Source organism: Dermochelys coriacea, chromosome 4, assembly GCF_009764565.3.
Source record: "Dermochelys coriacea isolate rDerCor1 chromosome 4, rDerCor1.pri.v4, whole genome shotgun sequence".
In the NCBI taxonomy this organism is placed as follows: domain Eukaryota; kingdom Metazoa; phylum Chordata; order Testudines; family Dermochelyidae; genus Dermochelys; species Dermochelys coriacea.
The window spans coordinates 58,032,975-58,060,925 of record NC_050071.1 but is presented as its reverse complement, the minus strand read 5'-3'; the positions used below and the strand labels follow the sequence as shown (position 1 = coordinate 58,060,925).

Below are 27,951 nucleotides of genomic sequence, written 5' to 3'. Positions count from 1 at the left end.
ATTGCACTACAGGACTTGTATTAGGTGAATTGAAAAATAGTGTTTCTTTTGATTTTTACAGTGAAAATATTTGTAATAAAAATAAATAGAAAGTGAGCACTGTATGCCCTTTGTAAGTGAAGACTTTGTATTCTGTGTTGTAATTGAAATCAATATATTTGAAAATGTAGAAAATATCCAAAAATATTTAAATAATTGGTATTCTACTACTGTTTAACAGTGCGATTAATTGCAATTATTTTTAATTGCTTGACAGCCCTGAATCTATGAATCTATATTATCCAGGTTTAATTTGTTTTCTTTCTTTGACATATATTCATGAATGGGCTACCCCAAAGTTCCAGTCTTTTTGTCAGAGTTGTGCTGCAGAGATCAGAGTTCTTATAAAACCTTCAGGTGGCATACAGTACTTATAGGGCTTTAGGTTTTTAATTTACCATTTTATGATGATTTATTTGTTGTCTTACAGCAGCATCTAGCAGCCCCCAGCGAGACTGGGTCCATGCAGTGCTAGGTGCTGAACAAATGGAAAGGGTCCCTGCCTTTACATGCTAAGTAGACCAGACAGACATAGGGTGTGAGGAAAAACAGAGTATAGAATATGGAAGTATGGAATAGCCAGGAATAGAACCCAGTTCACCTGAGTCCTAGATTACTGACACCAATATAGAGCTCTTCCTAGCCATGATTAATGGCCTCCTTGATCTAGCTGTTTCCTTTGCCACAGTTGACCATTTCAGTGCTACTGTCAGTTCTCTTGACACTTCATTTCTTCATACTTCTCTGACCACTACTTCACCACAATGCCTGAGTGGTTCCTCATCCCTTCGCCACAATCTGCCAGTGTTTCCGTCGGTGCTGTTATTGGCCTTTCCTCTTCACCCTCTATACTCTTTTTGTCAATAACCTAATTCACCCCCATATTTCTTTTACCTTTTCTACAGTGATAACTCACAAAACTGCCTCTCTCATTTACCCCTCCTAGCCCCCCAGCCATCTTGCCTCTCTGACATCTTCACTGGTACCTCAAACTTAATAAAGTGAAAACTGAACTTGTCCTCTTTTCTCCCAAATGCTTCTCCTTCACAGTTAATGCTTTTATTGTGTCTGTTGCACAGACTGACCACTTCAGTATTGTATTTGACTTTTGTCTATTCTTTTGAATCCATGCTCTTGGTAAATCCTGTCATTTCTTTCTCTACCCCTTCTCTGAGCTGTCCTCAGTCATGCCACAAAATCTCTTTATATATGTACAGGACATCTGTCACCACAGCTGCTGCAAACTCATCCTCTTCTGACGTGCCCAACATTGCATCATGCCCCTTCCAGTCTAGTCTGTATAAACGGATGCAACTGAAATAATCTTCTCTTACATCACTCTGACTGTGTTACATTAGCACTTTGCTGTTGTCCTCTTTCCTTCAACATCAGATTTAAGCATCTTGTGTTTATTTAAAAAACTCTTCATGATACTGCCCCGCCTACAATTCTGCTCTTATTTCCTCTTTTTTCCCTACTATCTACAGTTCTCCCAATCTGAAAAACTGAACATCCTTTTGTATGTCCCACACCCTCATCTCCATGCCTTCGTCCATTGCTTATACTTCCTTTCTTTTATTCATTGTGAACCAAATATCTACCCTCTCTTCATTCAAATCCATCCTTTGGGCTTGATTCATAACTGCATACAATTGGAATAATGCATTGGTGAATCAGACCCTTATTTGCAAAGCTTTCAGAAATAATCAACCACATATAAGATAACTGATTAAGCAGTTCAGAGTGTGTTTGTTTTAAAAAGATTGGACTCTGTTGTGATAGTTTATATTGCATCTGCCCTGTATTGTCTATTTCTAATTTAGATTGTAAACACTTTGGGGCAGGGACTATATCTTTATTTTTGTACAGAGCAAAGCTTTGTACTTATGGGTCTTAAATAACCTGTAATGATGATAAAACTATAGGGGCTCCCAAAAATCTCAACCCCAGTGTATCTGAGACCCATTTTTAAATAAGCAGTTTAATCCTGTTCACAGGACAGACAAGAAATCCATCTAATGACTGATGCAAATATTCATCTCCTCATTAAAACTCAGGGTCCTGCTTCCTGTAGCACGGTCTATAGTGGGGTGGTTTCTGTTTGCTTTGGAAGCATAGGGAAGATTCTATGATAGGTCACCAAGGTAGCTAGAGAATGGGAAGAGAGATTCTTTGCATTAACAGGAAACTCAAAATGACTACAGAATGGATGGAAAATAGAATGAATGGGAAATATTTATATATATGGTATTCAAATAACATTCTGTTTTGTTTTTGATTCATTCAGGGCAGCACAATTACCTATGTGCAGGAAGAAATGACTGTATTATTGATAAGATTCGAAGGAAGAACTGCCCAGCTTGCCGATTACAGAAATGTCTACAAGCTGGAATGAATTTAGGAGGTAAGCATAACATTTATAGTTCTTTATTTTAATTTATTAGGCAAAAATATTTTAACATGTTTCTTTTTACATACATAGCTGCATAATCTCAAACCTTTCAGGTGGAATTACACTGAGAGAAATGCACAAAAGTTAATAAACCCTACTGTCATTCTAAATCAGTTTTTGGGAGATATGTATTTTATGGCTCAGAACAAGAAAAGTGGGTGTTTGATGATGACAGTAATTTTAGTGGAGTTTCACTAAAGCTAGGAGTGTGGAAGCTTCAAGAATTGTGTATGGGATTTTTTGTGATGATGGTGGGGAATGTTCTTGAGATCATTTTAAAACATTGTACACCTTAACAAAAGACAAGTTCTTGCAAAGTGATATCTCTCAGCTTTAATGTTAGTGTCCATTCTAGTAAGGTTGAAGTCTGCTGTAGTTTGAATATGCATTTATATTGATAGATTAGTGCTGCCTAATTCATATTCAAATAACAGGACTCAAAATATTTTCTTCATAATATAATTATCTCAGATATTCTGAAAATCATGTTGTTGTTATCATCATCATGGCAAATCCCAAAGGGACTTGGCCTCCTTGCTGATTGAGCACCACCCAGATCGATCTCTGGCTAGGTCCTTAAAATGGTCTGACTGGATATTCAATGTATGTCCATCACTGGTGATCTTATCACTCTACCGAAGCTGCTGGTGATCGCTGGATGTGTAGTGGCATTCTTTGGTATACATATTTTGGAATTCATTAGTCTTCTATTGCAATATATCCATACAAGACAGCCACTGAAACTGAACCTGTGCTGATGGAGGTGATTGGTGGGTTCTGCTTTCAGCATCCTCATTTCAGATCTTTTCCTGCCACTTGATGTGGAGCAGCTGATGTAGATGATGAGAATTGAAAACATCAATCTAGTCTTCTTCAGCCTTTCTCAGTGCCTGAGTTTCACTTCTGTGCAACAGAGATGATATAACGGTAGTACTATAGATCTGCAGCTTCACAGCAACTTTGGTGTCACAGCGTCCCAGTAGAGGCAACTGAAGGGCCCCAAACTGCTGCCTTACTAGTGTCTTCATCTTTCGAGCATCCTCCTGTATTGTCTATGACACTGCCCAAATACTTGACAATAGCCAACTGCTCAATGTTCTGTCTTGACAGGTTGACACTGAGGTGGTTATAATCAGGAGCTGGAGGCTGCTTAATGGTAATGGCCAGAGACTTTGTTTTATCTGGATTAATAACCAGACCAGTGTGCACTGTTTCTTGTTAAACCATCAGCTGCAGCGATTCACTGAATATGATCGACATATTTGAAATCTTGAAGCAGTATGGTATTCAGCTCAGTGCCACGGCAAGAGCTATCCCCTCAATCTTGTCCATCAACCAATCAATGCCAATATCAAACTATGATGGTGAAAGAATGCAGCCTTGATGAATTCCTGTGGCAATAGGAAACCATGCTGTGTATCTGTGACTCAAACACAGCTTTCCATTCTATTATAGAGCTCTTCTATCAATGGCATTCCTGGGAAGATAGTGTCAGGTTGCATCATCAGATCCTACAAACTTGCTCAATGCACTGAATCAGAGGCCTGACAGAAGTCAATAAAAAGTGGTGCACATGGCTTATTAAATTCAGCAGTATTTTCAAATAGCTGTCTCAAGGTAAAGATCCATTGGCATTGGAACAATCAGTTCTTCTTCGAGTAGTGTCCCCATGGTTGCTCTATTTCAGGTGCGGATGAGCCTCTCAAGCCCTTGATCAGAGATTTTTCCACTAGGAGTATCTGTTCAGCCCACACATGCACCTTATGCTGCCTCCTCTGAGGAAGTGAAAGAGGTAGGAAGAGAGCAACCTGTACTATTTATCTACAGAAATGGAAGAGATTCTCCCATTGGCTCTGCTCTTCTTGCTCAGAGAAATAAACTCAATTTAATTTCTCACCATCTAATTTGAAGGAAAGATGAACCCCAAACACAAACTAAATCAAAGCTGCCTTATGTGTTGGACTTCCAAAGGAACTTATTTTCTAACCAAATAGGTTGTATGTTTTGGACAGGGCCTATAGGAAAACTGCTTTAAATTCTAAATTGTAGTCCCCAGATACTGCTTTGGAGAACAAGGACCTCTCTTCCTAGGGTTTGTAAAGAAATTGACTCTCCTTTGTATCCCTCCTGATCTGCTGATCAGAATGAAAGAACCAAAACTGTCACTTAAGAGGAGAACTCAAACTCTTCTTCAATAGAAGAATTTTTAAAGTACATTACATTTTATAATGTAAAAGTTAGCTATCATCTTACTTCTTCATCTCTGTAATGGAAAACTTTTTTATAGCAAACAAAAGTGACAGAATAATGGAAAATCCAGGGTAGATATTCCACATTTTTCTGCAATAAATGCAGTGAGTTTTTGCAGAACCTCATATATTTGCTGATCTTTTTTGACACCATTGTTCTTTTTTCCCAAAAAATATTTTTTCCTGTGTTTACAGTAATACGGACTGTTATGTGTATATTTTGAGCATGTACATTTTATAGTGTGTTCAGACATTTTTAAAAAATGTAGTACTTTGATTTATGTTAAAGTACCCATGCCGTGTTTTGGCATCTTTTACAAAAATGTATCTAAAACAATGCTTATAAAACCAACAGATCTTTGCATGAAGACTCACCAAAGTTAGTATAGCTATTTTATCATTTACCTTCTTTTATATGATGAAAATTGTAACATCATCCATTCTCCTTTTATATTCTGATAGTCTTTGGACAATTATTCATCATAACGATTTCTTCAGTGTGGTTATTTACTTCATAGGTCTGTCTGATTTTGTGAGAAGGGGCAATAATTAGTAGTTGCTACAAAAGTTAAAGTAGCTAAATGTTAACATAGTCCATCCCTCTCCTTCACAGATCTCTCTCTCTCTCCCCCTCTCCCTGCAACAAGTACTACTTTGAACCTTTTCCGGACCCATTGTTTGTTTGGGTTTTGTTTTTTTTTTTGCTTCTAATGCTGTATGTTAGACTTAATTATTGGAAGAGATTCAGGTGAAGCAATTGTGTTAAAAATGTATGCTGGCCCATTTTTTTAGTCTATGCTTTTTTCCAAGATACTGTAGTTCATTTTCATTTAATTATGGGCCAGAAAGATTTAATCAGTTCTGAAGTTTTCTTTCTGAATATATGCTGGTACAGGCCCAAAATACTCTTCTTGCTTGAATCCTATCAGAAAGTTATAAGGTAGGCTGAGGTCTACTGAGGTTTGTCCCTTGCAACAACAAGAATTTGATGGTCCTAAAGCTTACTGAAATATTGTTAATATATTTAAGATAAATAGAATTGATTGTCAATTTTCAAATGATTGACCATTCTGGCTGTGGAGACTACAAATCTTATATAAAGAATACATAGGTAAGTTAGGCTTGTATTCACTTACATATGTGAATAACTTCATCCATGGGATTCTGTTACTCTATTAGGTCTACTTACTGAAATATTCTTAATGTATTCAAGATAATCTGAAAGAAAGATTGGATCAGGTTATTGATAACATGATAAGTCTTTCACTTCTTTGTCTGGATTTAAATTACACTCTGATTTAAAATGGTGGTCTGTGTGGTCTCAATTCAGTTCTTAGTATATAGGTGTTATCCTTTCCCCAAAATTATTATCCTTACATTTGGCATAAATTGTCACCCTTCACAGAATTATGATTATAAAGGCCAATGTATATGAAGACTGAACAATTTTTTTTTACCCATAGAATAATAAAATAATAATACAATTAGTCTAATTTGCAAAAGAAGACACAAGAAGATTGCATGGTTTAAAAAAAGCAACAACCTTATGTTCCATGAGAAAGTTGTATTTTGTTAAATTTTAGGCTGTTGTTTTTAACATCTACCAATTTTCAGACGCTCATTAGTTGTGCTTCACATGATGTGTATATTACTTTACCTGTTTTAGCTCAGTAAACACATTCAGGTTTCACAGAAATCAAACAAGTTATGATGTTTAATTTTAAAATCTGAGACATTTCTTGTGACAAAAAAAGAAATAAGAAAATCAATGATCATGTTCAATGTTGTCATTTGAGAGGGCATGTTCAGTTTGTAATGTAATTTTGAATCTTTGTAGCCTGCAACCACACTACCTTGTGCTGTGATCTTGTCAGATATCATAAAGAGATGCCATCTCTTGGATGATATGTAAACTAAATTCTTTGGTCCTTTTCCTGTGCTTGCCCTTCTTATTTCATCATCAGCAAAAATAATAATAATAATATTTGTACAAACCTTTAGAAGGCACGTTTTGCCAGTCAAAATCTTCTCCCCTGGATCTTGTTTACATTGTTAGAACCACTTTTCCTGCTACTTCACTTTCTGGTGTACTCCATGTGAGTAGATGCTCTTCCTCCCCAAATCATTCTGACACCCTACTTCTTTAAATGGCAGGAATTCAGGCATCCAGAACTTGATTACCTAGAAAGTTATAACCATATTTGTAGCTAGTTACTATTTGTGATGTTTTAGCTCTTCTAGAAGAGACAACAGAAGATAATTACAAACACATTTACCTACTGGAGCTGTTAAGAAGGTATTTAGAGAGTGATGGCAGCAATTCAAGATTTTGGGGAAATGCTGACATCTGACCTTTAACTGATGAGCAAATTATCCATTTTTAAACTAATTTTGAGAAAACTATCTTCTGCACTTTACATTTTCTTTCTGTAGTTTTATTTGACTTATTGCAGCATAGGAAAATACATTACAATACTATATAAACCAAAAGTATAAATATAATATGTTAAAGCATACATACCAATGTTTATGTGACTTCTCAAAACTCCATTAACTGCTATCTGTCAGTAATGACATAAAAACCCTCGTAAAGACTCAGTTTCATGAGACAAAAGATAGTCTTTTTATATCTTGTTATCAATCTCGTAACTGTATGAACTAATCCATGCCATCCTCCTCCATCTATGAGGTTGCTCTTTTGGGGAAACTGAGGTACTAGAAACTCCAAAACAAGGTGCCCTTTGCTCTTTTTCCTGAGAGAGAGCTCTTACTGCTGCTTTGGGTTTTGCACAATTTAAATTGATCTAAATAGTGCAGTGGCTCCCTCTACTAATGTCACAACCAAAATATATTGTTCATACATTGTTTCTTAGCAGTATATGTGCATTATTTCAAGTTGCGTCAACTTTGCTTTCATTTTTTTAACCCAACTTACTGTACTGCAATGATTTTTCAAGTGACTGTTTTCTTTCCACAAGGAAGAGCTGTAGAGTACACTGGTAAATAGGAGTGGATGGTAAACATTAGAATTGTAGTTGACTAATTTATGGCAATCTAGTACGTGGGTTTTTCTCTTGTTCTAGTATTTGATGAACAGGTGTAATGATGTATTTCATATAAAATGCAAAAGTCCAAAAACACTAAATGTGACACATAATTTATGAATGAATAAATAAATAGTAATAGATTAATTATATGAACATCTGAACAAGAATGATTAAGCCTGGCTTTCAGGAAAGATAACATTTTCTTTCTCGGATAGTTATTTTTAAATTCTTTGCATATTAGATTGCCATTTTAAAATGTAGTCAATGCATCTCTCTTGGTATTGATGAAAGTTCACAGAAAGACACTTCATATACTAAAAATATTAGCAAATTTGCAGTGTGTTTGTTTTGCTGTTTTTTCCAAGATATCGTATTTGGGCAGACTCTTCAGACTTCTAGCCAATTCTTATTAAACTTTTTTTGATAAAGCTTTTTAATTTTTATTTTACCAAGAAATTACTAATTGGCAGTTGGTAAAAATTGTTCCCTCACAGAGTAGTATCCTATGAAGCTGTTATTTGTCAATTAATCATCACTTTGATGATTGCTAAAATGTAAGCAAATGCATTAGACTTTTTTTCTGACAACCTAAATATTCCTGTAAAAATGTCTTCGGAAATAAACTTTTTTTTACACTGTAGCATCAGTTACAAACAACTCCCCAACATTAAGGTCAGTATATCTAATACCTGGCTATACCTAATACATCAATTCAAAATAAGTTACCTTCAGTGTGGCCATTTCTTATGGTGACCAGATGTCCTCATTTTGGGGTCTTTTTCGTATATAAGCTCCTATTACCACCCCCGCCCCCAGCCCCAGTCCCGATTTTTCATACTTGCTGTCTGGTCACCCTACCATTTGTTTTCCTTTTTTAATTCAAGCTGTGGTTTAGTACATCTTAGTGCACTGACTATATATATTTTAACTTCCAACTGAGGGCCAAATACTGTCTCCCATACCAATCCTGAGTAAAAAAAGAGGGGAAAAGGAAGTAGTTTTATAAATATTGTTCTATCAATAATTCTACTTACAGAATTTTTTTAAACCTAAAAATGGAGGTCTGCAAAAATTTTCCCTTGGAATGTTCAGGAATAAAATAATGTATATTGGAAGTAAATCATAACTATCCATAAATAACATTATCACAGTCATGAGGGACCTATGTGGTGTTTGAGGGGGAACAGAATCTTTCCCTGGACCTTTGCAAGAACATCATCACTTATACTGCATCTTGTGGCTGTAAAAGCAGCTGACAGAACTCTAGAAGCTGCCTATACAGTGGTTTTGGTCAGTGGATCTATATAGTCTGCTGGTTTACTGACCCCAGATCTCTCTGCCTGCCCCACAGGCAGGCTGACACTGAACAATAATGCAGGGGATGAAGATTTCTTCCAAGCAGCTTCTCCACTGCCTCTCACTGTACAGTGGAACTCTATCAGTTCTTTTGATTTTTCAGGCATTGTAACAGGAGGCAGGATTTGCCCCCAAGTACACAGTTGTTCTGTATCTGCTTGAGAAAGTGTGAAAATTTAGTTAAAGAAAGAGCAATATAGTAATAAACTAGTAAGAACTGCTAGTCAAACAAAATATCTAAAAACTAGGACACCGGTTATTTAACTACAGAGTCCAGAGTAACTAGAAACCAAGACAACACCAATTATTTAATTACAGAATTGTTTAACCACAGTTCCAGAGTGTGTATCCAGTAATATTCATTTAACAATCACTGTTGGCAACTCCACTGTTATCCTAATCCTTTGGGCTCACAACATTGGTATAATTTTCTACTCCTCTCCTTCCTTCTCTCACGCTGAAGCTGTGCCTAAATTCTTCTACTTCTTTACTTTTCCCGTTTTTATTTTTTTTACATATACTCCACTTTTTCTTCCCCCCCCCTTTTTTCCCACATGGCTTTTCTCTCTGTGTTCTTTTCACTTTGTCTTGTATTTCACCTTCTCTTTCCTTAAACCTTTTTCTAAAGTAGAGCAGCATGCCTTTCCCTTTCATTCTGTATTTCTTCTCTCTTCCCTATGTCCTCGTTATTTTTTTGTGGCCTATTCTCAATCTTTCACCTGTTCTGTAGTCTTTTCCCTCTTGTTTTCCCCTTTCTTTGGTCCCTCTCTTGATAAGTTCTCCTCTTCTCCATATGCAGCCTCTATTCCATGCCTTCCATTAAGTGTGTGTGCATGGGGGAGAAATGACACACTACACTGCTCTGTAGTCTCTCCCTTTTCCTTATCCCAATTGCCTGCTTCTTTGGTAAATCCCCCTAAGTCTCTTGTGGCAGTAAATCTGATCGGTTTGCTGATTATGTAAATCAGGCAGTTGTTTAAGAAGTCTAACAAGCACTATTAAGTGGGGATATAGGAAGAGAGTCTGACACCTGTGGCAATGTGTTGCTGTAAAGCTGTTTGCTCCTCCCTCTCATTTTTCCAAAAAGACTGTGATGGTGCATTACTGTTGACTAAAATGTTTTTTTTTCAGGATTTGGGTGAGGCTAAGATTCTCCTAGCCATGGTTAGCTTAGTCCTTGTATTCCAGCAGAATTTAAGCTAAAATAAATGGGGCTCTAACTTTGGCAGCATTAACTAGTCATTAGCTGTGCAAACAATAATTAGTTTGTGATGGGCAGCAACCAAGCTGTTCTCTGAATACATCACTTATATAAAAGTTCTTCTTCCCTTGTCCAACGGGAACATTGCTTGTTACAGGTACTTCTGCATTTGATATTAAGCATATATTGTAACTACAGTTTTCTTTACAAAACATTATTTTTATGGTTATTTAAGGCAAAAAGCAGAGGAAAGGGTGAAAATTACAAGGGATCCACATCTAATATACGTTTAGATGCGTCTCAGCATGAAAAGAAAAAAGTAATCTATAGATTTGTGGACTAAAGAAATACAGCAAAACAAAATACTATACCATTGTAACACAACCAATTTAATCATATTAATACTGTCCAATATTTGTATATGGTATTATCCAATAGTAGTAGCATGCTATTTTTCAGCATTTGTGTCTCCCTGTTATATGTCAGTGGTGAAAATGAAAATTACTAATTTCAAGCATATATAAGAGTTCATTAGAATTCATATTACATAAATTAACATTCAACAATATGATATACAACCTGTCTATCACCAAAATTATACTAAGTGCTTTACAGATCATAAGAAGACAAAACCCTAGCCCTCAAACTTTCAAGGCCCAGTTTTTCACTTACATTCCACAGGTCCAAAAGAGAGAGGCTGATACCTGGTTACCAGCTCCCTGTTCAGTGCTGGCCTTCCAAACAGTCATTTTAGGAAAATGTGGTGCATCCTTCTTGCCTAAGTCATAAGGCTGACATGGGGGAGGGGGAGAAATATCCTCTGTCTTGTAGCTCTGACAACATTTTATACTACCTGCTAAAAGCAGGTTTAATACAATGTTTCTATTTTGCTTCTTCCCCAGAGCTTGCATAGGGATTCTGTATCTTGTTTCCAGGCAGATGTTGATATTTAATTTAAGGATCTTTAAGATTAAGTCCTCTGTATATCCTCCAACTCATCAGGCTCCCTTACTTTAAGGATTCTCACATCTAGATTCCAAGTCTTCACATGGTTTTACAAATTCTCCAAACATCTCTCTTAGGGTATGTCTACACTATGAAATTAGGTCGATTTTATAGAAGTCGATTTTTAGAAATCGATTTTATACAGTCAATTGTGTATGTCCCCACTAAGTGCATTAAGTCCACGGAGTGTGTCCTCAATACCGTGGCTAGCATCAACTTACAGAACAGTGTGGGTAGCTATCCCACAGTTCCCGCAGTCTCTATTGCCCATTGGAATTCTGGGTTAAGCTCCCAATGCCTGATGGGGCAAAAACATTGTTGCAGGTGGTTTTGGGTAAATGTCATCAGTCGCCCCCTCCCTCACTCCCTCCATGAAAGCAACAGCAGACAATCGTTTTGCGCCTTTTTTCCTGGGTTACCCATACAGACGCCATGCCACGGCAAGCATGGAGCCTGCTTAGCTCACCACTGCTGTTGTGAGCATTGTAAACACCTCGCACATTATCCTGGAGTGTGTGCAGAACCGGGCTAAGAGACGCCAGCACGAGGATGATTGTGATGAGGACATGGACACAGATGTTCCTGAAAGCACGGACTGTGGCAATTGGGACATCATGGCGGCAGTGTGGCTGGTTGATACAGTGAAACGCCGATTCTGGGCCTGGCAAACAAGCACAGACTGGGGGGACCATATAGGGTTGCTGGTATGGGATGATTCACAGTGGCTGTGAAACTTTCGCATGCATAAGGCCACTTTCCTTGAACTTTGTGAGGTGCTTCCCCCACCCTGAAAGGAAGAAATACCAAGATAAGAGCTGCCCTGACAATTGAGAAGCGAGTGGCGATAGCCCTGTGGAAGCTTGCAACTCCTGACTGCTACCGGTCAGTCGGGAATCAGTTTGGAGTGGGCAAGATTACTGTGGGGACTGCTGTGATCCAAGTAGCCAATGCAATCACTGACGTTCTGCTATCAAGGGCAGAGACTCTGGGAAATGTGCAGGTCATACTGGATGGCTTTGCTGCAGTGGGGTTCCCTAACTATGATGGGGCGATAGACGGAATGCATATCCTTATCTTGGCACCGGACCACCTTGCCAACCAGTACATAAATCGCAAGGGGTACTTCTCAATGATGCTGCAAGCACTGGTGGATCACAAGGGATGTTTCACTGACATCGATGTGGGATGGTCGGGAAAGGTGCATGACGCTCGCATCTTTAGGAACTCCAGGCTGTTCGAGCAGCTGCAAGAAGGGACTTACTTCCCAGACCAGAAGATTACTGTTGGGAATGTTGAAATGCCAATAGTTATCCTTGGGGACCCAGTCTACCCCTTGCTCCCATGGCTCATGAAGCCGTACACAGGGAGCCTGGACAGTAGTAAGGAGCAGTTCAACTGTAGGTTGAGCAAGTGCAGAATGGTGAAAGAATGTGCCTTTGGACATTTAAAAGCTAACTGGCACTGTTTGCTGACTAGGTTAGACCTCAGCACAACCAACACTCCCATTGTTATTGCTGCTTGCTGTGTGCTCCATAATACCTGTGAGAGTAAGGGGGAGACGTTTATGGTGGGGTAGGAGGTTGAGGCAAATCACCTGGCTGCCGATTTTGAACAGCCAGACACCAGGGTGATTAGAAGAGCACAGCTAGGTGCGCTGCACATCAGAGAGGCTTTGAAAACCAGTTTCATGACTGGCCAGGCTACAGTGTGACAGTTGTGTGTGTTTCTTCTTGCTGCAAACCCGTCCCCTTTGTTGATTTTAATTCCCTGTAAGCCAACCACCCTCCCCCCTTCGATCACAGCTGGCAAAGGAAATAAAGTAACTATTGTTTTGAAACCATACATTCTTTCTTTATTAATTTTAAAAAAAGTGAGATAACTGACAAGGTAGCCCAGGTGGGGTGGAGTGCGGGGAAGGACAAGGCCACATTGCTTATTGTAGCTACACTACAAATCAAAGCTGTTTGAATGACAGCCTTCTGTTGCTTGGGCCATCCACTGGAATGGAGTGGCTGGGTGCCCGGAGCCTCCCCTCCACTGCGTTCTTGGGTGTCTGGGTGAGGAAGATATGGAACTTGGGGAGGAGGGCAGGCAGTTATACAATGGATGCAGTGAAGGGTCTGTGCTCTTGTTGACTTTCCTACAGCTCCAACAGATGATTCATTATGTCCGTTTGCTCCGCCATTAACCTCAGCATCGCCTCCTGCCTCTGCTTTTCATGCTCACTTAATGGTTTCCTGGCCTCTGCCACTGAATGCCTCCATGCATTAAGCTGTGCCCTATCAGTGTGGGAGGACTGCATGAGCTCAGAAAACATGTCATCGCGAGTGCGTTTTTTTGCCTTCTAATCTGCGATAACCTCAGGGACGGAGATGATAGGGGGAGCATAGAAACATTTGCATCTGGGGAGAGAGAAAAAGGGAGAGTAAAATTTAAGATGATACATTTCTGAGAACAAAAGGGAGACTCTTTCACAGTGAATCAAGCAATTCACAGCAGACAGGACATGTGCTTTAGGTAAAAGGTCATGTTTTGCCTTTTATATTGAGCACCTGCCAATATGGTGACACATCACAAATGGCTGGGCAACAGAATTCAGTTTCCAGGCAGCCATGGCAAGCCTTTTGGTACACGGGGTTGGCTTCTTATGCCTTCATAACATATGGGAATGGTTTCAAACTGTAGCGCCATCCTTTCCCATTGCAAGCAATGCCGGTTGGGTTTAACATTTAAAAGGAGGGGCTGCGGTTTTCATGTGGATGTGCAGCACACACCTCCCCTCACCTCACCGTGTGGCTATTCTGTGGCATGATCCCTTCACACCTCCCGCCCCACTGCATGGCTATTCTCTGGGATGATCGCTTCACCCCTCACCCCACTGCATGGCTATTCTCCGGGATGATCCCTTTTATCCAAGCGCAAACAACCCAGCATGAACGGGGTCCTTTTACTGTTCCCTTACAAAAATTTCCCTATTTCAACCGGGTGACCATGAATGATATCACTCTCCTGAGGCTAACACAGAAAGATAAAGACCGAATGTTGCTTGAATGCAACCAAAATCTAGGACCATTCGCTGCCATGCTTTGTGCTGCAGTGATTCCAGACTACATGCTACTGGTTTGGTATGGTAAAGTGTCCTACCGTGGAGGACGAAATAAGCTCTCCTGAGAAACCTTCTGCAAAGGCTTTCAGAGTACCTCCAGGAGAGCTTCATGGTGATGTCCCTAGAGGATTCCCATTCCATCCCCAGACACGTTAACAGACTTTTCCAATAGCTGTATTGGCCGCAAATGCATCCCAATTCTTCAGGGCAAATCAAACATTAAACACTATTGCTTTTATACCCTGTACTGTAGTTACAAATGTGCACTCACCAGAGCTGCCTTCTCTAGCTTCAGGGTCGGGGATCCTACCATGGGAGGGTATTGGCTCCGGGGTGATTAAAAGATCCTGGCTGCAGGGAAGAACAGATTCACCACTTGCCTGCTGTGCATTCTCCTTCTCCTCCTCCTCCTCCTCCTCTTCCTCATCCACAAAATCCTCCTCCCTGTTGTGTGAGACTCCCCCCTTGCAGGTGTCCACAGACAGTGGTGGGGTAGTGGTAGGGTCCCCCCCTAGAATGCCATGCTGCTGATCATAGAAGCGGCATGTATGGGGCTTTGACCCAGAGCGACCGTTTGCCTCCTTTGTCTTTTGGTAGGCTTGCCTGAGCTCCTTAACTTTCACGCAGCACTGCTGTGTGTCCCTGTTGTAGCCTCTCTCCACCATGCCCTGTGCGATTTTGGCATATATATTAGCATTTCTTCTTTTTGATCGGAGTTCGGCCTGCACAGATTCTTCTCCCCATACAGCAGTCAGATCCGGTGTCTCCCTTTCAGTCCATGCTGGAGCTCGTTTGCGATTCTGGGGAGACTGCATGGTCACCTGTGCTGCTGAGCTCGCCACGCTGACCAAACAGGAAATGAAATTCAAAATTTCCTGGGGCTTTTTCTGTGTACGTAGCTAGTGCATTGGAATTCAAAGTGCTGTCCAGAGGTCACACTGGAGCACTCTGGGATAGCTCCCAGAGGCCAATACTGTCGACTTGCGTCCACACTAACCCAAAATTCGACCCAGCAAGGTTGATTTTAGCACTACTCCCCTCGCCGGGGAGGAGTACAGTAGTCGATTTTAAGAGCCCGTTAGGTCGACGGAAGGGGGTTGGTTGTGTAGAAGCATTCATTTTAAAATCGACCTATGTGGCTAAATTTGACCTAACCCCATCGTGTAGACCAGGGCTTAGGATGGTGGGCTTAGTCCTGCTCCTATAGAATTCAGCTGAAGTTTTATCATTGACTTCCATCAGATCAGGATTGGTCCTATTGATTTTAACCAGGCTCTCATTTAGTTTTATTTTTTCTCCATTGTAAATATATTAGTGGTAGTACCAGTAGATTATCTCCGTTTTAGTTTTATGTAAGTGGACATCCATTTTAGCTGAACATGTAACAAGTAGGGATGACTCTTCTGATATGATCTCTACCATGTTTCTCCACTTCAGAGAGGACTAGTATTGTAGAATATAAATGTTATTGTGAACTGCAGCAATACTTTTGCATATTGTCCTCTTTTTCAACAAGAGCTGTGGATTCCTGTTGTGAAAATCTTGTCGTAACCCTTAATAGTTAGAGATTGGCTTAAGCCCTAGAACATGAGGTTTTACGTCCTTTCCAAAACTTTTTTTTTTGCATAGACTATTATAAGTTTTGTTATTCCTATTATTCACATAAGTATCCAATCACTCTTAGAATACAGATGCTGAATTTCTTGATATGAATTATGCACGTTTCTAAAGAAAATAATTATAGGATTTGAGCTTTTGATTAGCATTTATTCAGAATTCCTACTGATCTGCCTTGTGGCTATATTAAGTTTTATGACATTGTGGGGTACAGGAAGGAGCTATGAAGTATATTTTCTCTCCAATATTGAGTTGTCTTTATTAGCTTTATATTTGGTAGTCCAATTAAAGAAGAAGTGTGAAACACACCTTAAAAAAAATTAAGATCAGCGCAGTTACTTCTCAGAGGTTCTCAGAATCTTCTGTAGTTGGCTGCTGGTTTCTGTGGGAATTACCAAACCAGTTGAGCTGGAGTCCTGGCATGAAACCAAATGAAAAACACAGTTATTTTCCCTGTAAACATGACTATAAAGCAGTAATATTTTTCTCAGATTCGTTTTGATGATGTAATGGAAGAAAATGAAATTGAAACACACTTTTTGTGATATTGTCATGGAAGAAAATGAAAAATAAACACAAAAATACATGGAGAGGAAAATCAGAGGGTTTATATCTTGGTTAAATGGGCTGTCAGTTTAGCTAAGCTGCTAGATGTTTGTGGGAACTACCAAACCAGTTCAGTTAGCATTCTGGCATGATCCCAGATGAAAATATAGTTTCTGCTTCTGCACACATGAAAGACGCATAAAATTCTTGTTCTTAGACTCATTGTGCTAATGGAAATAAAACATGGAGCTTGAAAAACATAAATGAATAATAAAAATAAGCAGTGATATTTGATCCTTTTTTATTCCTTCAGGCCTATTTTTAACATTTTTCAGTGATGCATGTCACTGTTAACTCATTATCAAGTATTTTGCTGAACGTGGACATCCTAGCTCTGCTCTTGGGATACATTTGGTTGCAAAAAGTGCTAGTTCAGCTTTGGCTTGCTAAAATAACTTAATAGTCATAGTGATCCCACCTCTATGTGCAGTACTGTACATATAACTGCATTCACTAGGGAGCAAATCAATTTTCACTTACTTTACAGTAAGTTTAATAAGCTTGTGAACATTGCCAGTTTGAAACTCATAGTTTATTGGGAGTGGGGAAAAGAGTAAGTATATTTACCAAAACATAAGATCAGCTGCTGCTTTATAGGGGCTCCTACTGGATACCAAATTATTTCATTCAGAGGCACGTAGGGAACAAAGTTCAAAGAGAGGCTGTGTACCACCAGTAGGCATGCCTCTGTGAGTTAAACGAGTAGGGTTTATTCTAATGGATGTCCTCTAGCTGGCTGACAAAAGTGCTAAGGTGCTGCTGCTCTTTGGCGCCTGCTACAAAATTAGCCACAGAACATTATTTTTACATTTAATGTACCTCATGTTTTATATTATTTTTATGTTATTTGATCAGGTCTGGGATTGTTAGACTAGTGGATGGGATTCATGGAGCATTTAATCATCACAGATCTAAACTAGGCAGTGGCATTTTATTTTTATTTGCACTGGTTGTGTGTAGTTTAACAAAGTTTTGGATCAGTTGCATAATTATACCTTTTCAAAAAGAAATTAGAAAATGTATTATGGTTAAGATTAAAAAAAAGAAAAAGAAGCAGGTAGTAACACTAAAATGGAGCAATAACTATATTCTGTTAAACAGTACTGTAGAGCTGCTTGAAATGTAGGAGTAGGAGCATCTTTTATGGTAAAGTGAAGATATGGTAAATTAAGAGAAAATATGAATATTTTTCAGAATAGAAAAATCACTGATATGGTGAATTAAACACTAGCTAGCAATACATAAATAAGGCTATTTTTAGAAAACTTGTCTCCCATTTTACTTTTTTCCATTTTTTTCTTCATAAATGTTTGATCAGATTATTACAATTACTTTAGAAAAATCTAATTTGGTGATAGTCCCCGGCTGACACGCTAATGTCACCACATCCATAGAGGTACATTACTAGTGTACTAAAGAATTTACTGCTCCAGTTGTACTTCCACTCAGAGGCATTGGGCCTAAATGATTTGACTAAGTTTTTGCACTTTAATAAACTAAAGTTTCCCAATCTATTATACATGTGGCTGCTTGAATAATTGAATTTTAAATTATGACAGTCAGCTTTTGATTAATACTGATACATAGTTAGTTACATTTTTTTATCCTTTTATAAAAATTTCCCTCTGGTTTGCACACCTGTGGGCATCTCATGGTTATGTCAACACTGCAGTTTCTGCATAACATCCCTAAGATTGCAGCTCCGGTAGGCATACCTGTGTGATTGCAGCAAGGTACACCCATGCTAGCTTTAATCTAGATGCAGTGGTGTGGGCTCCAGTGCATGCTGTACAAGCCTGTCCAGAACCCTGGGTACGTACTTATGTTGCTAGTCTGTGCCGCCGTGTCTTCACTGCTGTTTTAACATGCTGAAAGCTAGTGCGGGTTTGCCTACCCACGCTGCAGCTGCACCTCCGATTGCTGTGTAGACAGACCTAAAGAGAAATAAGTAAGGACTAAAAGTACAAAGATATTCTACAGAAAAAAACAATGGGATACAACTTTTTTATGGAGCAGAGTGTATGGATGTTTTGCAATGATCACATGAATGGTGCTGAACATGCACTTGATACCGGGTATAGTGCTCACTATTGAACTTAAAAAGAAAAGGAGTACTTGTGGCACCTTAGAGACTAACAAATTTATTAGAGCATAAGCTTTCGTGAGCTACAGCTCACTTCATCGGATGCATTTGGTGGAAAAAACAGAGGAGAGATTTATATACACACCCAGAGAACATGAAATAATGGGTTTATCATACACACTGTAAGGAGAGTGATCACTTAAGATAAGCCATCACCAGCAGCAGGGGGGGGAAAGGAGGAAAACCTTTCATGGTGACAAGCAAGGTAGGCTAACGCCTTGTCTCTAAGGTGCCACAAGTACTCCTTTTCTTTTTGCGAATACAGACTAACACGGCTGCTTCTCGAAACCTGTCACTATTGAACTTGTGACTAATCCTATTGACTTCAATAAAACTACTCTCAGGACTAGATCTAACAATAGGGTTGGGCCCTGTTTCTTGAAGGCCTTGCATTTTATATTATTTTATTACCATAGTGCCTAGGAGGCACAGTCATCATGACCCAGGATCCCATTGTGCTAGGCACTGTACAAATACAAAACATAAAGATGGTCTGTGCCCCAAAAAGCTTGCAATCTAAATACAAGACAGGAGACAACAGATGGTTACAGAAAGACAGGTGAGTACAAAAAAATAAATAGTATTGGTCAGCATGATAGTGGTCCAAGCATACCAGCAGCCTGTTTTTGTAGCCATCATTGAAAAAGAGTTTTAAGGAGGTTTTTGAAGGAGAATAATGAAGTGGCTTTGTAGATGTTTATGGAGAATTCCTTTCAAGTATGAGGGACAGCATGGAAGAAAGCACAAAAGTTCTTGTTTTGAAAATTTAACAAATGAGTGATATAGGCTGGCATCATGGGCTGATCGGAAACAGGAATCAATATATCGATAGTGAATAAGAGATGATAGTTAAGGTACGGATATGCACAGAAGAGTCTTGAAAGTGAATGTTTCAACACAAACATCTTATGTTTGATATGATAAAGAAGGGGGAGCCAGTGGAAGGAGGCAATGACAGAGGTAACATGCTCAAAGCAGTGGGCTAGGATAATGATCTTAGTAGCAGCAATTTTTAATGGCTCTGCGGAGTGAGATTGCATTTGTCAAGACCAGAGAAAAGGTGTGAGATGGTGAGAACTTAGAGAAGAGTTTTAGCTCTGTGGATGGTTAGGAAAGGTCATATCTTAGGGATGTTATATGGAAAGAATTGCCAATATTTAGTCAGAACCTATTTATTTTGATCTTATTATTCCTTTGTTTCAGTTTTCTGTCTTCATCACATATTCTGTTTTAAAATAATGTGTACAGTATCTCAGTGCAGTCCATCCTGATGTTAGGGGAAGCGTATTGGAGTGTTTTCAGCTACAAGTGCAGTGCCTTTGACAGTGTTTCAATCATCAGTTTATTATGGTGGTTTGTTTTTTGTTGTGTTTACCTGGAGACAGAGTTCTTTGGCCTATGTTAGTCAGGAGGTCAGACACTAGATTATCATTTTGGTCACTTTGGCCCTGAAATCTATGAACCTCTATCTCCAAGTTCTATAGCAGGCAAAGAGATTGAATTCGCTGTAGTGTAGGGCTAAACATTGGCCCATACTGTCCCTTCCCATCTTAAAGCCTGTGAGAGTGAGTGAAGAGGAGGATCTCTGCACTTAGTTCATCCCCAGTCATGTCAGGGTTGCACTTTTGTGTCTCCCCCCCAAATAAACTGTGGGCTCAACTCCCAAATTTGGGAAATATCCTAGATTCTAAGGCAGTGGTGGGCAACCTGCGGCCAGCGAGCTGCATGCGGCCCATTAGGGTATTCTGATTGCGGGCTGTGAGACGTTTTGCTGATGTTGGCTGTCCACTGGCATGGCACCCCACAGCTCCCAGAGGCTGCGGTTCACCATTCCCGGCCAATGGAGCTGCAGGAAGCAGCGGGACGCAGGGACTTTTGTAATTGGCTCACTCCTGGGCTTCTAGGGACCACTTGGATGCTTCAGGCTGACATACTAATCTCCAGATACAAAGTAGGATGCATGGGTTGTGGAGTCTAACCAACACCTCATATGGAAATTGTGGCTTTTAAAAAATAAATGTTTGACCCAGATGTGCCAGGACACCCCCTCCTCTTTCTTCCCTCTCACCAGGCCATCATGGAATTTTGGAGGTTTGAGGAATGTTCCTACAAAAGGTAGGAATGATGGGGAAAGACTCCCACTTAAGTTTGTAAAATAACTTTTTTTCAGGTCTGGGCTTCTATCAAAATAAAATGTTCTGATCGACCAGAAACAAACAAACAAAAACAAACAAACAAAAGCGAATTTCATTTTGTGGGAAATTTCCAGCTTGGTTTTTTTTTTTTTGTTCCACTGCCTTGAGAATTCAGAAGAGATTCTTTCCTGCTGCTCATGTGGGGAAAAGGTGTTTTTATGCTCTTTCACCACTCCCCACTTCTTAGATATCTACACAGTAATGGCATTTAGTCTTTAATACAGAAGCTGTTGACAGATTCAATTCATGATCCACTGCAAGTTGGGAGATTCATCTAAGTTCTCTCTTGAGAGCCACCCTCCCCCCAATATTGAACTTATTGATTTAACAGACCTTTTAACAGGAATCACAGTCTATACAATGTAATACGTTGACATAATCTGGATCTTTTATTCTCTGTGCTTAGATAATGCGGTAATATACGAAATTCCAAAAGTAGAAGTTTGATTAATTTTACTTCACTCTGAGGCAAATCCTGTACCCTGTGAAAGTCCAAGTAATGAAGAAAATGAGGTTTCTGCAATAGATGGAGGGAGGAAGGAATCTCCCTCTCTTACCCTGCAGTGAACCACCAGCAGAGCTATTCTGCAGTCTTGCAGCTGGTGGAGCTTTGTGGTAGTTGTTCCCTTATGCAAGGGATGGGGAAATATAGCTGATTGTTCCTCATATTTGCAGAACTGTCAGCCTCTTTACATTATGTGAATGGAGAATACGGAGCACTGCCCTCTGCAACCTACATCCTTTCATAGTGGAAACTTGTTGCTGTTGCTATCTTCCAACTGAGAATATGCACCAAAGGAGAGTAGGAAGGACAGGATTTGCTGTTTAAAAATGAAGTTTCAGTATGGTCAAGGTCACTCTAATAAAGCAGTACTATAACTGAAATATGTAAAAATTGGCTTAATGGCAGGAAGTGGGGAGAAGTGAATTAACAGCAGAGAGAGAGAAGTTTTACACTTCTCAGGCTCAGGATTTTTTGTTTAATTGGCTATATATGGTCATAGTGTAATTTCAAAAGTAGCCAAAAGAGAAGACTGAGTCATGAGACGAGACAGTACTAGGGTAGAAAAAAAGAATTACAATGACAAAGTGGTCTGACTAGATTATACTAATAGGTTGATAAGTGACTTGTGATCAGTGTAGAGAAATGGAAAATAATAAGATTAGGGGCCAGAAATAATTATCTTGATTACTAAATGCAATACGAGACTAGAGATCATGAAGAAAAAATGTATGTGTGATAGATGATTAAGATAAAAGCCTACAAAACAAATCAAAACCATTTTTACAATGTTTCATGTAAATTGAAAAAGGTAACTAGGAAACGGTGTATTTATAGAAACATGAACAATAAATTAGCAGACATTATTATTTTACTGTTGAAATGATACAACAGGGAACAACAAAAATGATTCATGGTTGTAAGAGAATTAATTCCTGTAAAGTAAGAGAGGTAAGCCTTACTTGATTTTTGTTAATTTATTTGCATGGGGCGGGGGAAGGGGTGTGTCTTAGAAGAACATTTTAGAGATAGAGATGACATTTAGGTTTATTGGTATATCCTGGATTTAAGTGGGTAGGACCCTGCTTATATATTTTTCTCCTGGTCCATGTTCCGTTGTTGACTGTGTTCTGAAATCATCATGCTTACTATTGGGTAAAAATGGTTTCTCTATTATTTTCATTTTTTAAAAAACTGAAATAATCTTTTTTATGCCTCCTTCAAGTAAAGGTTGTATCAGATTTCTGTTATTGTCTTGTTCTTCTTTTCAGCCCGAAAGTCCAAAAAGTTGGGAAAATTGAAAGGGATGCATGAAGAACAGCAACAACAGCAGCAGCAACAGCCGCCACCCCAAAGCCCAGAGGAAGGGACTACATATATTGCTCCAGTAAAAGAGCCATCTGTAAACACAGCACTTGTTCCTCACCTGTCTGCTATTTCACCAGCACTTGCTCCTTCACCCACTATGGTCCTTGAAAGCATTGAGCCTGAAATAGTGTATGCAGGATATGATAATTCAAAACCAGATACAGCAGAGCACCTGCTTTCCACTTTAAACCGCCTTGCTGGCAAGCAGATGGTTCAGGTGGTAAAGTGGGCAAAGATACTTCCAGGTAGGAATGTATTTTATTGTATGTGTTTTCTTTTGAAAATAGGATTTGTGCTTAATATGCCATTTGCTTAACAGGTCTAGGTAAAATTAATCTTCTTTCATACATTTTATAGATAGATAATATGATATTTTTGCAGGGGAGGAGGTGATAAATATTGTATTGCATCATTAATGTAATGACTGTTTCTTATGTTTCTGATTGCAAATTAAAACTTTAAAGTCTTCTTGGTATTAGTAATAACCACCTAAATAAAATAAATGTTGGGTTACTAGAACTAAGAGTTCTGCTTGGGACTGTATTGTTGTTTAAAATGTGCAGACGAAGAATAGGTTTCAGTGCTATAATTGTTTCATTGAATATTTTGGAGAAATGTAAACTGTTAGGGAAAGGTGAGCTTTTTTTCCAGTTTGAGCTTAAGGTGCTTCATATTACATTGCACCTGAATGTTGATTGTAGTTTGTGATTAATCATTTTGTTCTTCAGGATTTAGAAACTTGCCTCTAGAGGACCAAATTACTTTAATCCAGTACTCATGGATGTGTCTATCATCATTTGCCTTGAGCTGGAGATCATACAAACATACAAACAGCCAATTCCTCTATTTTGCTCCAGACCTGGTCTTCAATGAGTAAGTATCTGTTAATTGGCCTTTTCAAGGTAAGATGGAAAGAGTTCAGATATTGTAATATTTTTAAATATATGCAAGGAGTATGAAAAATTCTGCTAATCCCGTTTTGAAATTAGATACAGAAAGTTGAGCAAGTGAAAACTTTCAACAAAGCTATACTATCTCCTTCCAATTTTCTCTGTGTATGCAAGTGCATGTAGAAATGTTCCCAAAACAAGGATGTTATGTTGGCTTTGAAATATGACTGATATATAATCCAGATTAATAGAAAACAGTCTCTTTTTGGTATCTACTATAGCTTGAAAGAATATCTAATTTCCAGGAGATGTGAATGTTTAAATTGCAAGTTTTTCTAAGCAGATTCAGGTAATGGTTCTTTTGTTAACAGTATACAGCTGCTCAATGTGTTTTCATGACAATCATAATTGTCCTTCTTTGCAGTCATGAAAGAAGCCAAAATGTTTTTCTATAACGAAACATTCCTAGTTGTATGATGCAAAAAAAAACAAACAAAAAAACAAAACTAAAGGAACTATTCCTTCCAAGCATGTGTATTCCTTCCTATTTTAAGTTAATATTTTAGTGCTGTTTACTTGCTGAATTAGTGATGTAATTTGTGTTTGTTTATTCAGAATGGTAGGGTCAGGAAATAAAAATAACCAGTCAAATTGGGATAGCATCACATGCTCATTCCAGAAGAGAGCTCTTTCTAAAAGTATGAAAGAGGAACAACCAATAGAACAGGAGGAGTGATGAGGAAAAAAAAACAGGAAAAGAATGGACAAAAAATAGAAGCTTCCAACTCAGTTCACTAAACCATTCTGAACCATTTATCTTGGACAGTGTGCTGCAAAATGTTATTGGTGCATTTCTGCATATGCCACTGTGCAGACAATTAACATTTTACGTACTTAATAGTTATTGCATTGTTTTGACATCATCAGCCTGATCCAAAGCCCATTAAAGTTAATGAGGATCTTTCCATTTACTCAAAAAGCTTTGGACCCAGTCCCATAATGGTAAACGTTGTCAAAACAGGTTTGAGTAAGGGGAAGGCGTTAGTCAATGGGAATGTGGTTAGAAATGTACTTTCAGCCTGTGTGCTGAAGAAATTGATAGGGAGTTCAAAACTTATATTAGTACAAATGAATCCCACCTGCAAATAAAAATGTGCTTGCAGTTTACAGTGGGAAGTAATAGTAAAATTAGCAAACCCTAGCAGTTGCTCAGAAGTATGGATTGGATGAACAGTTTATAAGTTTATAAGGTGGATAGAAAGCTGGCTATATCATCGGGCTCAACAGGTAGTAATCAATGGCTCGATGTTTAGTTGGCAGCTGGTATTAAGCGGAGTCAGGGGTCAGTCCTGGGGCCAGTTTTGTTCAACATCTTCATTAATTATCTGGATGATGGGATGGATTGCACCCTCAGCAAGTTCGCAGATGACACTAAGCTGGGGGGATAACTATCATTATCCCCATTTTACAGAGGAGAAACTGAGGCACAAGGCAGTGAAGTGACTTGCCCAAGGTCACCGAGCCCTATCTCTGGGTACTGAGAATGGAATCCAGGTCTCTTGACTACCAGGATAGTGCTCTGTCCAGTAGGACATATAGCCAGGAGGGTCCTTATATGTTGACGTATCCTGCATTGGGGGGTCACTTTGTTTTGATGAATAATTAAATTAATATAACTGAATAAAAAGGAGGTGGTGTCAATCCCAGAAAGTGTATGAGGTGCATGAGTGAGTGAGGAACAAGGTATAGGATTATATACACACTAATTCATTTTTGTTTGATATAAGGTAAAATAACTAATATAATAAGTTCATTGTTAGTTTTTAACAAATTGTTTTCTTTGACATTCAGCATATTATCTTTTCACTTTTTTCTTAATACTGTGAGCAAAAGGAAGTTCTATATCTAAAAATGTTGGAAATGGTGTGATATGGTGACTTTCCTGTGACTCATTTCTTATTGCTCTGATGGCTGGCTTACAAGAAATGATTAGCCAATGAGAATCTCCGTTATTTATCTGTTAAGTACATCCTTTAATCATCAAAAATATATTACACAAGCCCCTCCATGCCTATATTTGATTTGATTTCCATGTTAGGGTTATGCAGGACTAGAAATGTTTGCCCACCTTCACCTGCCTCTGGTGTATGTCTGAATAAATGCATCATTTGTCTTTATGAATTATGCACATATTCCACCACCTCTTTGATTGTGCTTAGAGAACAAGATGTGAGCCGAGTGATAAAATGAAGATAAAATGCTTTTCAATTATGTCTCTCAATGTATTGTGGAAATTCCTAAAAACTTTAAAATTGGTATTAATTAAACCAATGCTATATATTTTGTAAATGTGTGTGCATATATACTACATGTACGCTGCTTGAATGTGTATATTCCACAGCATAGGGGTCACCATTAAAAGTGAATATTTATAGAGCATTTATTTATTTATATATTTATACAGCGTTTATTTATTTATTTATTTATAGACTATTTATAGAGCATCAGCATTATTTCCCACTGTAAATCTAGTGAAAGATTGTGCTATATGTGGTACAGCCTAGTGGTTACTATTGGTAAATGTTGACTTAAATGGAAATCATTGTATATGTAATATGTAGAAAGAATAAATGATGGGTGTGGTGTAGTATCAGTAGCATGCCTTTCAGCTGGCCATATTACTCATGTGTAGTGAAGCTATTATTGTGCATTTTCCCACCATAGACGAGAGGTCACATTTTCAAAAGTACCCAAATGACTTAGGGGCTAGATCCACAAAGGGAGTCAGCCCTGGCACTGTCGAGCTGCTTGGCACCCTAGCTCACGGTATGCCCCAGCAGCATTCTTGAAATATGCATTCCACCCCCATCTCACCTACAGGGCCCAATCTGGTAGCCATTCTAAGAGCACACCTACTCGGGGCAGGGGGAACATCTCCAGGATACCCAGTAGTCCAATGGTTAAGGCACTCGTCTGGGTTTTGGGAAGCTGTATTAAATGATTAAATATATTTTGGGCTAGAGATGGAAAGTGAGAGCTTGACTCTATAGCTAAGTAGTCAGGGCACCTGATGGGATGTGGGAGACCAAGTTCAATTCCTTACTCCAAATCAGGTAATTTGAAGCAGGGATTTGAAAACAGGTCTACCATATTCTAGGTGAATGCCCTGGCAATTGGATAGAATGAGGTGGGAAAGTGGATCGGTCTGTCTCTCTGTCTTAAGAAAGTGCTGACCTGGTTTAAGCACCCAACTTGAGGAGAGGGTTCATGGCTGTGAATCCTGAATGAATAGGCACACAGTTCCCTTTGACAAGTTGGTCTTAGGTTCCGCCTCTCTCCTCAGCATTTTTTACTGTCTGGGTTAGGCTCATTACTCAGCGTGCTGACTTCTGAGAAACTCATTCTCAGCTGCCTAACTTTCCTGAGACATTATATAGGGAGCCTAACTCAGGGCTGAGAATTCCAGTGAGCAGCAGGGTCCCTAAAAGTTAAGCCTTGTAACACAGAATATTGCAATTCCTAAAACACATTGTGGATTTGGCCATTAGGAGCCTAAGACGTTGGTCCAGAGCCTCATAGGTATTTAGGTACCTAACTCCCATGGGTTTTAATGGGAGTGAGATGCCTAACTATCTTTGAGGATCTGGACCTTGAATGTAGGCTCCTAAGTCATTTTAGCACTTTTGAAAATTTTACCCAAAGTCTCTGTTTCATCCATCTGTAAAATGGGCATAATAATTTACATCACAGGAGCATTGAGAGGCTTCATTAGAATTGGGAAAATGCTCTGACACTCTTATAAAAGACATTATAGAAGTATAATGTAGCAGCATTGAAACAATACTGTATAAACACAATGTATTAGTAGCTATAACTAATAAAATACACTACACTTTTCTTTGCTCCTCTGATGCTTTTTTGGTTTTCAGCTGTACTGTAGGAAATAAAAAGAGTACTGTAAAAATCATGGGTATATAAAGGTTAATGGGCCAGATCTTAACGTTTTAATTCAGTTCTGTCTATTTACTAAATTCATTCAAGGATAATTTTGCTTCAGCAAAGACCTGAGGGTTTGTCCAATAAAAATACCTCTAGATGCCAAGAGGCACCAGGAGGTGTGCTCAGTTCACGATAAAATAGAAAAGTTAAAGTGAAGTTGAAGAGAAGAAACTAAA

At 38.8% G+C, this 27,951-nt stretch overlaps 1 protein-coding gene across 9 annotated transcripts in view; it reads left to right on the top strand.

Annotated features, from left to right (window-relative positions):
* Positions 1–27,951, top strand: part of NR3C2 (nuclear receptor subfamily 3 group C member 2) — a 288,833-nt gene that overhangs the window by 225,959 nt on the left and 34,923 nt on the right. For all 9 annotated transcript variants that reach the window (XM_043513087.1, XM_043513089.1, XM_043513088.1 and 6 more), the window contains 3 exons: positions 2,327–2,443; positions 22,790–23,131; positions 23,615–23,759. In XM_043513087.1, coding sequence (XP_043369022.1) covers positions 2,327–2,443; positions 22,790–23,131; positions 23,615–23,759 — 604 coding nt within the window. The remainder of the gene's footprint in view (positions 1–2,326; positions 2,444–22,789; positions 23,132–23,614; positions 23,760–27,951) is intronic.